Source organism: Myotis nattereri (assembly GCF_964212035.1).
Source record: "Myotis nattereri genome assembly, chromosome: 3".
NCBI classification, from domain to species: domain Eukaryota; kingdom Metazoa; phylum Chordata; class Mammalia; order Chiroptera; family Vespertilionidae; genus Myotis; species Myotis nattereri.
The window spans coordinates 104,109,160-104,123,525 of NC_138077.1; the positions used below are offsets into that span (position 1 = coordinate 104,109,160).

The 14,366-nt window shown below is 34.0% G+C and overlaps 1 protein-coding gene across 2 annotated transcripts in view; it reads right to left on the minus strand.

Moving 5' to 3' along the window:
• The window catches only part of TSC22D2 (TSC22 domain family member 2), a gene marked incomplete at its 5' end in the record, with an annotated part of 55,182 nt that overhangs the window by 33,679 nt on the left and 7,137 nt on the right, over positions 1-14,366 (minus strand). Inside the window, one exon of one of the 2 annotated variants that reach the window (XM_081088338.1) lies at positions 7,028-7,099. The exons of the other annotated variant lie outside the window; for it this stretch is intronic. Coding sequence (XP_080944464.1) covers positions 7,028-7,099 — 72 coding nt within the window. The remainder of the gene's footprint in view (positions 1-7,027; positions 7,100-14,366) is intronic. 2 annotated transcript variants of the gene reach the window in all.

Genomic DNA, 14,366 nt, shown 5'->3' on the forward strand with positions numbered 1-14,366 from the left:
GACCGCGGGAAGTTGGCTGTGGGAGCGCACTGACCACCAGGGGGCAGCTCCTGCATTGAGCGTCTGCCCCCTGGTGGTCAGTGTGTGTCATAGCGGCCAGTCAACTGGTCATAACGGTCGCTTAGGCTTTTATATATATAGATTACCAATTAAATACAGGTCATTGGGTTACATCGGAAATCCATTCCTACGGCGCGACATAATGCGACTTTCGCCGTAAGTCGGAACCCACCTACATAAGCACCTACATCACTCACATGGAGCACATACACAGCAGTAATGAAGTGAAACAGTAAAAAAAAATTAAAAGAAAGATAACAATTCCTGACCTTTACTAGTGGTAAATAAATAATAAAAAACATAAAGCACATATATACATACGTTGAAATGACAGGACTTTTTTTTTTTTTAATAAATACTGTAAATGGGAAATGGCGACGTAACCACGAAACGACGTATGTCTAGTCAGACGTAACCTGAGGACTGCCTGTATGTAGAAAGATATATTTTTGGATTCCAGGACACAGGTTATATATACATTACTATTTCTGGGCCAATTATCACAACTGAAAACTTAAAACAAAGATTACAATGAGCACCTTCTGAATTGTTAAATATTTATAATGATATTCAATATTAGAAACAGGAAACAAAATGGTATAGAAATGCTGGCTCTTAAGGATGTTAATCAATGAATACACATTTAAATTATCACATTTAAATGAATTTGTCAAATATGAAAAATATTTTAGAAGTAGTCAACTGATACCTAAACACAAAGGTAATTTTTGGCAAGCTAACACATTTACATGCTCTAATCAATCACAAGATCTAATTAATATATTTCCTGACTTAAGTGATTTAGAATATTAATGTGTGCATGCACACACACACAAATGTCAGCTAGAATACAGTATCAGCCATTTCTCTCATCTAACTGCTATCAACTCAAATTTTAATAAAAAGCGCACAAGTTTCTGTTCTTTTCAAAGCCTTGGTTTACTTAAAACCCATTTGGTGAAAAATAAAAACAAAATAAACAACACCTTATCAACTATTTCCACCTTTTTCAATTGTTTCTCAGATTTCATTCTGAAAATAATTCCCATGACCTGTCAAGAGTAGGCTGTGGTGACTTACGTTAAGAAAATTACTAAGTAAAGAGGAAAGTGGTAAACATATGTGCAAAAGCATATAATAATGGATGAGCAATTAATAATTTCTCATCATCAATTCTGAAGTTCTGTCATGTGCTGAAAATAAAGTCAGCATGTCAGGTGTCCCATTTCAGCTAGCCATAGCAAAGCTCAGAGAGAAGAAATGCTATATATAAATATATCAATCAATCTTCAATCTTTTCTAGCCTTAATTTCTCTACCAAGCTGCAGATCTGCATCTCCGGCTATATTCCAAGTATTTCCACCTTGACTTTCCATCAGCCCTTCAAATCATCCAAAAGTAGCTAAAAAGAGAATCTCATCACTGTTTTCTTGTTTCCAAACCAATTCTTTCACTAGTGCCATCATTCCCGCGTTCAATTAGGTTTGACATTAAGCAGACAAATTTGACTGCTTCCCCTATCATATCATATCCAATCTGTTGCAAAATTGTGTAATTCCTAACTTCTGATAACCACTCTCCTTATCTTCATTGCCTAATTAACACCTTCATTAGCTTTCTAGTATCTATCCAATCCAAGATCTCTTCTCTGTTGTCTTCAATTACTTTATGCACCAATCAAATTTAACCATCCTTATCACATTAGCCCTGTACTTTCACAGTGGTTCACAGTATTTTCTCTAACTGGAATGAATGCTCCCTCTTTCCCTCAGTTCTTTAACTCTTTCTGACAAAATTCTACTCACCTTTCAGGTTTCAACTCAAAACCCACCTCCTAATGAACAAGCCTTGACCAATCCCTCCAGCTATACTGAAGTATAAAATGCTTGAATTCTAAATGATAGCTATCACTTTCAATCATATGATGATGTTTTTACCTATTTTTTTCCATCTTAAGACATAGCTCATTGGTTTCCCTATTTGGGACCACCACTTAATTGTCTATGACATGGGATTCTTTCCGAACAGAAAATAGTTTGCTAGCCTTCCATTCCTAAACAAACATGTAACTTTCTGAGGTTTTCTGACAACCATGGCCAATAATGACAAAAAAGAAGTAAAGAAACTCAATTCTAATGCTTTTCTTGCCTCTTTTCCATTTAGCACTAAGGGAAATAAAACTCCACAGAGTAGGGATTTAAAAAGTAATTGGCGCTAAATCTTGCTCAAAGTTAACATTCCTAATTAACAGCCAGTAAGACAGCTTTATTATTTCTAGTGATGGCAAAACTATTTTCCAGGGGGCCCATCCACTTTCAGAAAGTTAGCTCCAGCCTGCCTGCTGAAACACCCACTTGGTTGTCCAGATAGAGTATGCTAACTAGACTGTCTAGTTAGCTTTGCATTAGAGCTTAATAGGTCTGTCACCATCTTTTCCTGTTTATTCTAGTTACAAAAATATTAGCTAAAATTTCATTAGCTTTTGTGGCAGGCCTGTCACTTGCTAACTAAAACTATAAATGCCATCAACTAATACACTCTACATATTCAACCTTCCCAAATTTACATACAAGTTCTTTCAATTTCTCATACTTCAGATTATTAAATTTATAAATGCTATCATCCAGTAATAGCTATGACTTCCTGCTTTAATGTCACCTGGACATTTTATAAGCATGTCCTTAGGTTTTCATCGAAATCTGAGATCCAGTACTAAAAGGTGACAGGTTATTTAAATTTTGTCCTCTAATTTTTAGTGTCTTTGATTATCCTCTATTAGATATCCTTAACTGGAATAGGTAAAAATGTAATCAGATAATAAATTATTTAAGTACTAGATACAAATTATTAGGGAATATATTTGGGGTGGTTATAAAACAGCACAGATTCATTTACTCAAGGGAAAGGAAAGAGAATCTCTAAATACAGCTGAAGCAGATTTGTGAAAAGCTTCTCAACTTGGTAATTCTAATTTAAATAGAGAAGAAAACAGAGGTGCTACAAGAGAACTAATATAACCACTAGGAGAGGACATTAAACAATTAACAATCTCAAACAAGTGACCCACTATTGGTGATTCTTTAAAAGTATGTAGCTCAGACCTACAATTATGCTGAATCATATGGATGAAACATAATACTGGATTCAAAGGGCACAAAATATATAGTGAATTATTCCATTTATTAGAATTTAGTTTGAAGTGGGAAGTGATAGGAAGGGGTCATTAAGAAGCTTATACTATTTTGTATCTTGAGCTGGGTGCTGGTTGCACAGGTGTGTTCAGTTTGAACTGTACATTTATGAATGGTGTACTTTTCTGATACAAATTATATTTCCATAAAATGATTTTCACAAAGACATATCACTGAGCATTAAAAATATAGATTAGATTAGCCAAGTTCTGAAACCTGAGTTTTACCATTTGGGTTAACAAGTACTGGTGGGTTTTAATAATGAATCAAAGCTTCATGGAGGATGAGTAAAACAACACAAATAGTCTCATACAAGCAGCTTAGTTTTGATTTACTCCTAATTTCAAAAATAAAATCTCACACAGAAAAGTGATAGGAAATACTGGAAGCCTTTTCTACCATAAAATACTTTAAGTTTTTCCTAATCTAATAATTTTAAAAAACTAGCTAAAAATAATTACTGTATAAAATTAAAGCAAAATCATCAAGTATCTAGTAAAAGACATACCAGACATTAACTTTAAGTTAATAACCCATGTGTACTACTCTCTTTATTTCTCTTAAAATATTGCTGCTATCATAAAGAAGGACAAGCTGATTCAAGGGGACGGTGCAACTAACAACTGTAACTCTCATCTGTTAACCACATTTATTATGCCTTTTCTTCACTAAGGCAGAAATATTGCAAGTTGTTTATCAATTAGGTTAAATCCTTACAAGTTACCTGATTTCCTGTTTAATCTACCTGAGCTAAAGTTTCTTCCTTCTAGTACTCTCTACCTTACTGACCTGATATTTACAAGAGAATAAAATTGTTTATTGTAAATTCTTACTCTGAGCCTTTGCATTCAAAAGACTCACAATTAGCGCCTGCTCCCTAGTGATCAAGTTTCAAAAACAATTCTATTGATTTAACAAAGCAATGCCAATATTTAGATTTGGAAAGCAGTTCTTTAAAGCAGGAAAATAGAAAGTCAAAATTTAAAGCTACTATAATGAAATGCTAATAGGCTATGCTATCACTAAAAATGAAACTTCTTCATGGTAAAATAATCCCCATAAAGCTAACTATGGAAGCTACATTATTCATTTTAATAAATAGTCCACACAAACATTTGGGCTTCCTAAGAAAGGCCTGTATTATTTTTGACATATCAGTATCTACTGTCCTTATACACATTTAGTGATGGTTTCAGCTGAACGATTATCTGAGGACTCTGCAAATGACAAATGGGGAGCCAGAAAACAATGATGGCACCTACAGTAAAAGGGAAAGGAAAGAGAATATCTAAATACAGACAGAAGCAGACTGATTGGTGAAAAGCTTCTCAACTTGCTAATTCTAATTAAAATAGAGAAGAAAACAGAGGGGCTATGAGAGAACTCTAAGTCAATGTGAGAAAGGTATATTAGTTACTTATATACTGATTAAAAGATACTCTATGAAAAGAATCCTAGAAAAAGATTCTAGTCTTTCAAGTAGGCAAAATTAGGGTTCTTCAGATTTCTAGGGCAGGCTTACTGAAAACTGGCACAGGACTTAAAAGCTTCCCCTACCGAAAATGACTTCCAAGACTTTATAAATAGGAGACTTACATAGGCAAATTTATACCTCAAAGCAAGTAGAAGATAAATACTGAATGATTCTATTAAATACTTACTTGCCAAATTAGTTGTAAAATTTTTTAAAATTCAAAATTTATAATAGTAAAAAATGAACAAGACACTTTGGTGAGATCTAATACAAACAAGGTTAGGAAAAGTTATATATAATATTTTTTAAAGCTAACACATACAAATCTTCAACCCCTGTCTGCAATGAAAAAGAATAAATAGTCCCACAATACTTTTTTAGCTAATTCAAAAGTCTAGATATCTGCCAAGTGAAGTGGTAGATGTTTTGGAACTAATAAAGCTAGCTGCTACTATGCTTCTCAATTGAAAATTTAATAAGTTGGATAAAAAGTTAAAAGGAAACCACTGGTCAGTTTCTACCAGGTCGGACTTGTAGCCTCAGTACCAACAGGCCAATATACATTGAATGTAACTGATCTAGAATATGAATTCTGATTATATTTTGGTTTTAACATACTATAGACAAGTATCCATTAACTTTGTTGGCTCTGGACAACAGGCTCCAAGGAGAAGAGAATATATTTTAACCCATGAGAAACTACAGATATAGTAACTTGCCTCATTTCTGATACCTTAAATGTTTCTGGTATCTAAAATCAAAACTAGATAAGGAACATTTAGCCGTAATAACAAATGAAAAGCAGGCAATTTCTATGGTTGTTTTATAATGAAACAAAAGAAATCTTTTAGTATTACATACAAATTATATTTAAAAAAAGCTCAAACCTTTCTACATTGATTTGATGAAAATAGATATCTTTCATATTGATGTCATGGCAGCTCACAAAAGTCAGTTATTTGAAATAAATTATCATACATGTGAAAACCATTCTTACATTTCTATATAGAGTGCTATTCTTCCTTTTTCTAAGAGAAAAGTATAAAATATACACCAAAGTACTCACCCTGGCTGGCTACATCTGGCAAGCCATTCGAATGATTAAACCTTCATGCTGTTTCATGCCACAATTTACATTTATGCCTTAACTTATTGCTAGAGTGGAACAATTTTATTTATTTTAGCTGAACAATTTAAAAATGAAATTTATAAACATGGTACTATAAATTTTAAAATGTCTTGTTCTACAAGTAACTATTTTAAAAACATTTTTAGTAAAGTAAGGAACACATCACAAAAAAGACAATCTGTTAGAAAATTTCTTTCAAGTGACACACAAAGCAAATCAAGCCAAATAATTAGAAGACTGTTACCATTTCTAGGCAATGTAGACCATGTCTTAACATGACATGTTAAGCATGACATGCACTTAGCAATACTCTTTTCAAATGAAAGAGATGGAGTTAAGTCCATGAGTGTTATCCAAACTATGCCAGAGGACACAAATGCGTTGCCAGGCAGAATTGAAAGAACTTTACAAAAGCTTTGTGAGAATTTTAAAAACATTTGCGCTCAACTTCTTTTAATTCGACACAAAATGATGGAGTGCTAATAAACATTTAGCAAAATAACTCAACAGAGCATATACTACTTAAAATGTGTATTACGCAGAAAGATAAACCAAAGTAACTTTTACCATAAATGAACTTGACTTCATTCAATATTTTTAAAAGTTAAAAGTAAAATGTACACATTTCTGTGAGAAAACCGTTTTAGGGATTTACAAAACAGTAATGCAGATCTAATGAATTCTAGCCAACAAGCTTGATGGTAAAGTTTCTAGCCAAGAGTTAGACAATGACTACTATTTTGATTCCTTGGTTTTGTCCCTCCTCCAATTTCTTAATATAAGATAACATTTTGCTTTGAGTCACTAAGGCTTTTACAGAGAAATAAAAGTAGCACAAAATTAAAATAACTGTAGGCACTTTATTTTATAGAATATATTTTAACATTAAAATACACAAGGGTAAGTAAATATTTCATATAATAAAATTCAATAGAAAATGTAAATCCTTCCAAAAATAAATACAATTAAAAGTTCAGTAAGAAGAAATGTTTATATCCTATATAAAATATAGACTGTCCTTTTGGTTTATTTTGCTGCTTTGTCCCATGCTAAATAAATGAGTCGCCCTCTAAAATAACAAAGATCAGTTTTAGTGATGAGAAATCAGTTCAGTGCAAAGCAATTCATGCATACACCTTTGCATGTACACATTCCATATGTGAGTATTCATACCTATCCCAGAGGTTCTTTGATTCCTGAAACGTGTTCAAATGGAACGCTTGGTAGAAAGCAGTTGAAGGATTCCTGTGAGATCCAAGAATTGGAGATGAGGTTGAGAAAATATAGTAAATTCACTACTTTTTAAAAAAAGATGGAAGATTTTAGATTTTTAATACAGTGTAACAGCTTCAAGAGAGAAAGGGAGGGAGAATGAGAGCCACAATAAGGTCGCTTAAAAGCATTCTGAGCCCTAGCTGGTTCAGCCTGTGGACTGAAGGGTCCTGTGTTCAATTCCAGTCAAGGTCACATCCCGGGTTGCAGGATCGATACCCAGTAGGGGCGTGCAGGAGGCAGCTGATCAATGATTCTCTCTCATCACTGATGTTTCTATCTCTCCCTTCCTCTCAAATCAATAAAATTTTTAAAAAAAAGCATTCTGAAAGAAATTAAAACTGCACAAAAATCCAGCAGACCCAGACAATTCAGGATCACAGTTCTAAAAGAAAAGGGTAATAAAAAGTCAAATCAAATATTAGCTAGTGCTCAATTATGTTTGTGGATATATATATATAACCAGTTCATTGCCTAATCAACACAACCCTTTATCAGATACCTTCATAAATCTCTATATGTTTAGCAGTTTAATAAAGCTGTTGTGACGTACATGTAAAATAAGTTGTACCTTCATAATACAAAATTCTTCATAGGATCTATTGGATAGGGTTTGATGATGAATGAGTCCTTTTCTAGGTTGGACTTAACAAAATTTTCACCTTCAGAGTCTATTTACTTATGTGTGGTTTCTCTCAGGTAGGGCAAAAAATGGTGCTGAATTGTATGATAGCTTTCTAACTTCTAGCATTTAAGGGGTAATAGTTTGTGCATCTCAATTACCTTCCATCTTTACTATTCCCTAGGGACACTTTCCCTAGCAGTGGTCGGCAAACTTATTAGTCAACAGAGCCAAATATCAACAGTACAAAAATGGAAATTTCTTTTGAGAGCCACATATTTTAAACTTAAACTATATAGGTAGGTGCACTGTTATTAACTTAATTAGGGTACTCCTAAGGCTTAGGAAGAGTCACACTCAAGGGGCCAAAGAGCCGCATGTGGCTCTCAAGCCGCAGTTTGCCGACCACGGCTAGGGCTATTAACTACAGAGTCTTAACTGATAGGCTCATCTGGGCAAGCTCCCAGCAAGCATGATCCACCTCACATCTCAGGAACGGCTTTTCCAGAGACTAAACTTTAATTTTTATTGATTTCAGAGAAGAAGGGAGAGGGAGAGAAAGATATCGAAATATCAATGAGGAGAATCATTGATCAGCTGCCTCCTGCATGCCCCACACTGGGGATCAAGCCCACAACCTGGGCATGTGCACTGACCAGGAATCAAACCGTGACCTCCTGGTTCATAGGTAGGTACTCAACCACTGAGCCACCGTGGCCTGGCAGGAGACTAAACTTTTGACAAACCTGCTCTTACAGTTCCCCCCCAGCTCAGCATATTTCTAAAGTCTCTCCCACCCCCAACCTGTACTTTAGGGAACAAAAACTTGAGACATCACTTCTAAAATTCTTAATCCATGCTGTAGCAGAATAACAGCAGCATGCTAAGAATATGAGTGATTATATACTTGACACTAACTGTTCTACATTTATTAACTCAATTCTACAACAGCCCTAAGAGTAGGTGCTATTACTATTCCCATCTCACAGATAAGAAAACTGGGTCAGATAGAAGTAACTTGTCTTATGTCACAGAGTTAGTTAGGTGGCAATCTGGTTCCAGAGTTCATACTCTTAAATCACTATGCTAAATATATAGCAGAGTTAAATTTTAACCTCTCTAGGTCTGTCGCTTTATCAGTTAAATAATGCAGTGATTCATATGTAAAGACTATATAGAAAGCTCCTGGTAGACAGTCAATGCTTAATAAATGACAGCTATTATTTTGTCATAAAAATGAGGTTCAGATACAATATGACATTTCTGAGACCCTAACAATTACCTTAAGAGAGTCTCTGCAGTAGTAGTACAATAAGAAAACTATTTCCAAGTTCTACTAGAATAGCAATCAAATATCAATGATCATCAAACAAAATAACAGAATTCCATGACTTCAAAAATTAGATTAAGACCCATTGTGTTATCTACTGAATTAAAAAAACACACCGCACCACCATTTTTAAAAGGCATTTAAAAAAATTTAAACGGTAGGGTACCTCTTAAGATGATCTAAAACTAGGAAAGGTAGACACACACCAGTTGCCAGAGTGTCACCAAAGCAACTATTTGATTAATTAGGAGTCTTCAGTATGTGCACTTCTTTTTGCTTGTCCTACTTCAACTCCTTTCTATCCTTTTAACCTTTTATTTTTCTCTTGACTAGGTCTAAGGCAATCAAAGGCACTGATTAGATATCAAGAAAGGATTAAGAGGCTGCTAACTACTGTTTATTTAATAGCTTGTATCCTCTCAAGATATATTTGCCAGGCCTCTTTTTTCCACTGTACTTAGAATTGGTCTGCCAAATTAAATGAAAGCCAACTGAACCAATTGAAAATTCAATTTGGCTTTTTCACAAGGCTTACCCAGGACCACATGGGAGCAAGTATGCTATTCATACAGGTTTGTTTGGGAGACTTTGGGTTTAAAATAAACAGATTGACTTAAAAAAGGAAAGTAGTAAATACAAGAGAATAACAAAGAGTAAACTTGGAAGTTTATTCTGCAAGTCTGAAATTTAAAATTCATTAAAGAGTATTTACAATATATTTATAAGGATAGCATTCTTTAAAAGAAATTCAGATACTGACTTTGGAAAAACATACTTGTATTTAATTTGAATAAAATTCACATGCCAAATAAATTGGTTTTAAATAGTCATATGATTTAAGTTATGAAATTCCAGTATTTTTACAACATAAACTAATAATGAAATGTTCTCATAAGTCAAATGTAGAAGTGAAAAAAGATCTTATCTGTCATTAGTCTTGGGGTGAGAAAAGAACCTGTGAAATAAAATACTATAAATCAGGGGTGGGGAATGTCTGGATTGCGGGCTGTATAAGGCCCGAGAAATTACTTGGTCTGGCCCTGCCAAGGCATTAGGGGTGAATTAATTAAATGTTTGGCCAAATATAGCAGGCTAATTTTTTAAAAAATAATTCTTTATTGTTGAAAGTATTACATCTGACCCCCTTCTCCCCCATTAACCCCCTCCAGTCTACTAGCAAGCTAATTTTTAAGGTGATAATTTTTGTATGGCCTGTGAATAATGTTATAAATATCCAAATGGCCATTGGCAAAAAAAAAAAAAGTTCCCCACCCCTACTATAAATGAACCTAAATGTCAGAACGAATACAGTGAGGTTGCTAAAGTGTGCAGTTAACAATCACCTTCTACATATATTCAAAATGAAAAAACTATATGATGTCATACAATCTATGTACTACAGAAAAACTTAGTATATTCCAAGGATAAAGACAGTAGTATAACATGAAATTTTGGGTTTGTGGAATATTTTAGCTGGAGTGTTACCCATTATCTGAGGGATTTTTAGCAAATTTAACAAGAATTAGTCTCAAAACATTGATTAACAGGCACAGATTAAAGGAGTCAAGTTTGTGAAACCTTAGTTGACCAAGAATTTCAAAAGAGCCATTTGTAAATACAGACAGGCCTGATCATTTTTCAAAACCAACGAACAAAGTATATTCCTTTCTCTTTTACTTTATATACTAAATAGTCTGTCATGTTAATTTCCAAGTATACAAAAAGTAATACATCAGAAAGCTGACTCAAATGTGACATTTGTCTACTTGCTTTACTAAGGTACTACCTTTGTAGGGTAATTAATTATAACACAGAGAAAAAAAAACCATATATACTATACCTCAAAACTAAGCTACAAAAATTGTAGAAGTTTAAAGGATGAAATACATACATGAGCCCAGAACTCAGCAAATTTCTTCTTCTCTTATGTCAAAACTCAACTTTAGAGATCTCTAAATAGAAACCAGGGAAATAAAATAAGCAGAGGACCACCTCCAACATTATCATCTAGGGATTTTACATGATTAAATACATCCTTCAGGTGAAGAGTTACAATACAACAGATCAGTGGCTACAGTAGGTTTTTCCTTCCTCCTTACAGTCAGCAAAGCAACAACAACAACAATAATAATAATAATAATAATAATAAACTAACTCTGGGAATATCCAAGAGCACTGGCTTTGGAGTCAGAGGCCCGAGTCTGAATCTATGCTTTGTCACTTAATATCTATGAGACTCAAATCCTCAGAGCCTCAGTTTTTTTAATTCATAAAAAAAGGGGTAGAAACACTTCCTTAGAGTTGCTTAACAGATCAAATCACACAGGGCCTAAAACAAGCTTGGTTTGTGTTTTAATACAGAGTTAGTTTCCAAGGCATGATGTAATAAAAATACTTTTTTGGTAGACTATCTTAACATATACCAAAATATTTCATCATTAAGGTAATACTGAGGTAAACAAACTACTTAAGGTAAACAGAATACTTAAGCTAGAGCTAGGTATACCAAGCTATTTAGTATTATCTAATGAATGAGAATCTTGACTTCTGGGACTCAGAGCTCCCCTAGGATTTCCTTATATACAATTTTATTACAAGACTTTAATTAAAAATAGAATACTCACTGAAAAGTGTACTGCAATGGGTTCAAGATACATACTACTTTAATAATAAAAGCTTTAAGAAACACCTTCAACAGCAACCATACACTTATGATAAAAATCTCAATTTCTTACCATGACATTTTAGCCCATCACTCTGGTTCCTGTCAAATTAATCACATCATTTCCCAAATCTGACATAGTCTTACTCGTCCACACTATTATACAAACTGCTTTTTCCCTCTACTTGGAAAATCATCCCCTTCTTTTATCAGTGGCCTAATATAAATGACCCTTTTAAGATTTAGTTCAAGAGTTAGCTTCAGAAGAATGCACAGGTAATAATAGGTTGCTTCTGAGGGCAGAAACTGGTTAGCTAGAGGAGAGAGATGTCGGAGACGCTTTCAATTTATACTCTTGTACATTTTGACTTTTAAACTGTATAAATAAATTTATTACCTATGCAGAGAGTAAATTAAACTGTAAGTCAGTCTAATTACTTCCTCCCCACACCAAACTGACATATGGATATCCTAAATTGTTTCTATTAGCACCTTATATTTACTATTGTCAGACAGCCTGATATCTTTAAGGACAGAATAGTCCTATTTCTGTATCCCAGTACTCAGACTCAGAGAGCACAAAGACAGTTGAATGACTGATATATCTATCATTGCTTTAAATGTCTTCTTGGGTATTCAACCTACATACTATTTATAAATTTCATTTTTTTAAAAATTCTCTTTTTAATTCTCACCCAAGGATATGTCTTGATTGATTTTTAGAGAGAGGAAGGGAGAGAAACATTGATGTAAGAAACATCTATCGTGTGCCTCTGGTACACACCCTCACCAGGGGCAATGCCCTGCCTGGGAATCAAAACCGAGACACTTCCTTATACAGGACGACACTCCAACCAACTGAACCACAACACCAGGGCTGTAAACGTCATATTTTGGTCATACAATAATCTGGTAGTAGGGAAAGGGTCTGACAAGGGGAAGGCTTAAGTAGGCAGCTCTATTATGAAATATGTCTAAATGTATGAACTCACACATAGAGAACTTAAAAAAACCTGACCAAGTCTCAAATTCTAATTTTACCAATGAGGAAAACTGAGAGACATTAAATGACCTGACCAAAGAAACCAGCTAAGTGGTAGAAGAGCCAAGATTACAACATAATTAGCCATACTTCTGGCCTAAAACATTATCTCCTCTTCTGATTACATCCATACCATGCAATTACACTTTCAGATTAAAACAGAAGACTCTTGGTATGATTTGTAGATGTCAGAGGTGATCTGGGAGGGCAGTTAGGACACTGAAATATTGACATTTCTATAATGTATGCTTGCCATGCATACCGACTTAATGTTATGAACAGATTGTTCACAAATTGCATAACTTATTTAATTCTCCCAAACTCTCAAAGGGGGAAACAAGAAGCTTAGAGGACTAAATAAATAGCTCAAGGACAGATGCCTCAAGTATGAAGGAAGTTGGATTTTGTCCCAGGCATATCTGACTCCATTTTCTGTAATGGTCAGTCATATAATATGCTAATACTATAATTAAACACACCATTGATTTTCTTTGAACAACAGCTTCCCTCTCCTTTTTTGTTTTGTTTTCAAAGTCTAGGTAGACCATATACCAAGTAAGGATTTGTTCTGGTTTACACCTTACAAAACCATTAAGTAAAACTCAATTCAAATTCTACTTTCTAGTTAGCTTTAAACTTTGCTTTGGGTATCCCTCATTCACAAATTAAATAATCTACGTGTGTGATAACGAAGAGGGATAGCCTAAAATATTAAAAATAACATTTAAAATCCACCAACAGCATTTATAATAATCGACATATTAATCAATTTCTCTTCTATCTATCAATAAACAGTCAAATTTTAGTGAAAGATGGGAAAGGAGGCTTTACGCAACTTAACATTCAAACTTCACTTATGTGTCTTGCCTACTCTAATATATATTAGCAAGGCATTTACTAATAATCTGTGTACTAGGTGATTTATTAAAATTAACTCAATGACCTGCAGAATTTTCACATAACCATCATATGTAAATGTACAAATTAATGGATGAGAGTTCATTTTTTTAAAATAGATGTTAGCTTGAGTACAAAGAAAACTAAAAACTTGTATCTGATTCTGGGCATTAAATTTGAAAGGTAAGCAATCCAAGTGGCATAGGTGAAATTTAATTCACCTGACTTAGAAGTAGAAATTATACACATACCTTTTACAGGTAAAGCAGAAAATCAATATACCTTTAATATTATCAGTCAAATCTGAAGTGTATACATTACCATATATAATAAAAGTCAGGTAATGATTGGTTACTATTGGTTACTATTCCTAAATCTTTATGAAAGAGTCCCAATTTTTGTCTTAAGAATTAAGATTAAGAATATAACAAATAGGAGTGGATCCAGAAACATGGAAGCATGGAACAGAGTACAGAATCTCAGCAGGAAGGTGGGGGTGGGTGGGTGGGAGGTAATTAACCAAAGACCTTGTATGAATATATGCATAACCCATGGACACAGACAATAGGGTGCTGAAGGCCTTGGGGGGATGAGGGGAGGGAGGAGGTACTGGAGGGGGTCAATGGGGGGGAAAAAATATAATAAATATTGAGTAATTTGGTATGTTCAAGAATTGCTGTGGAAAGA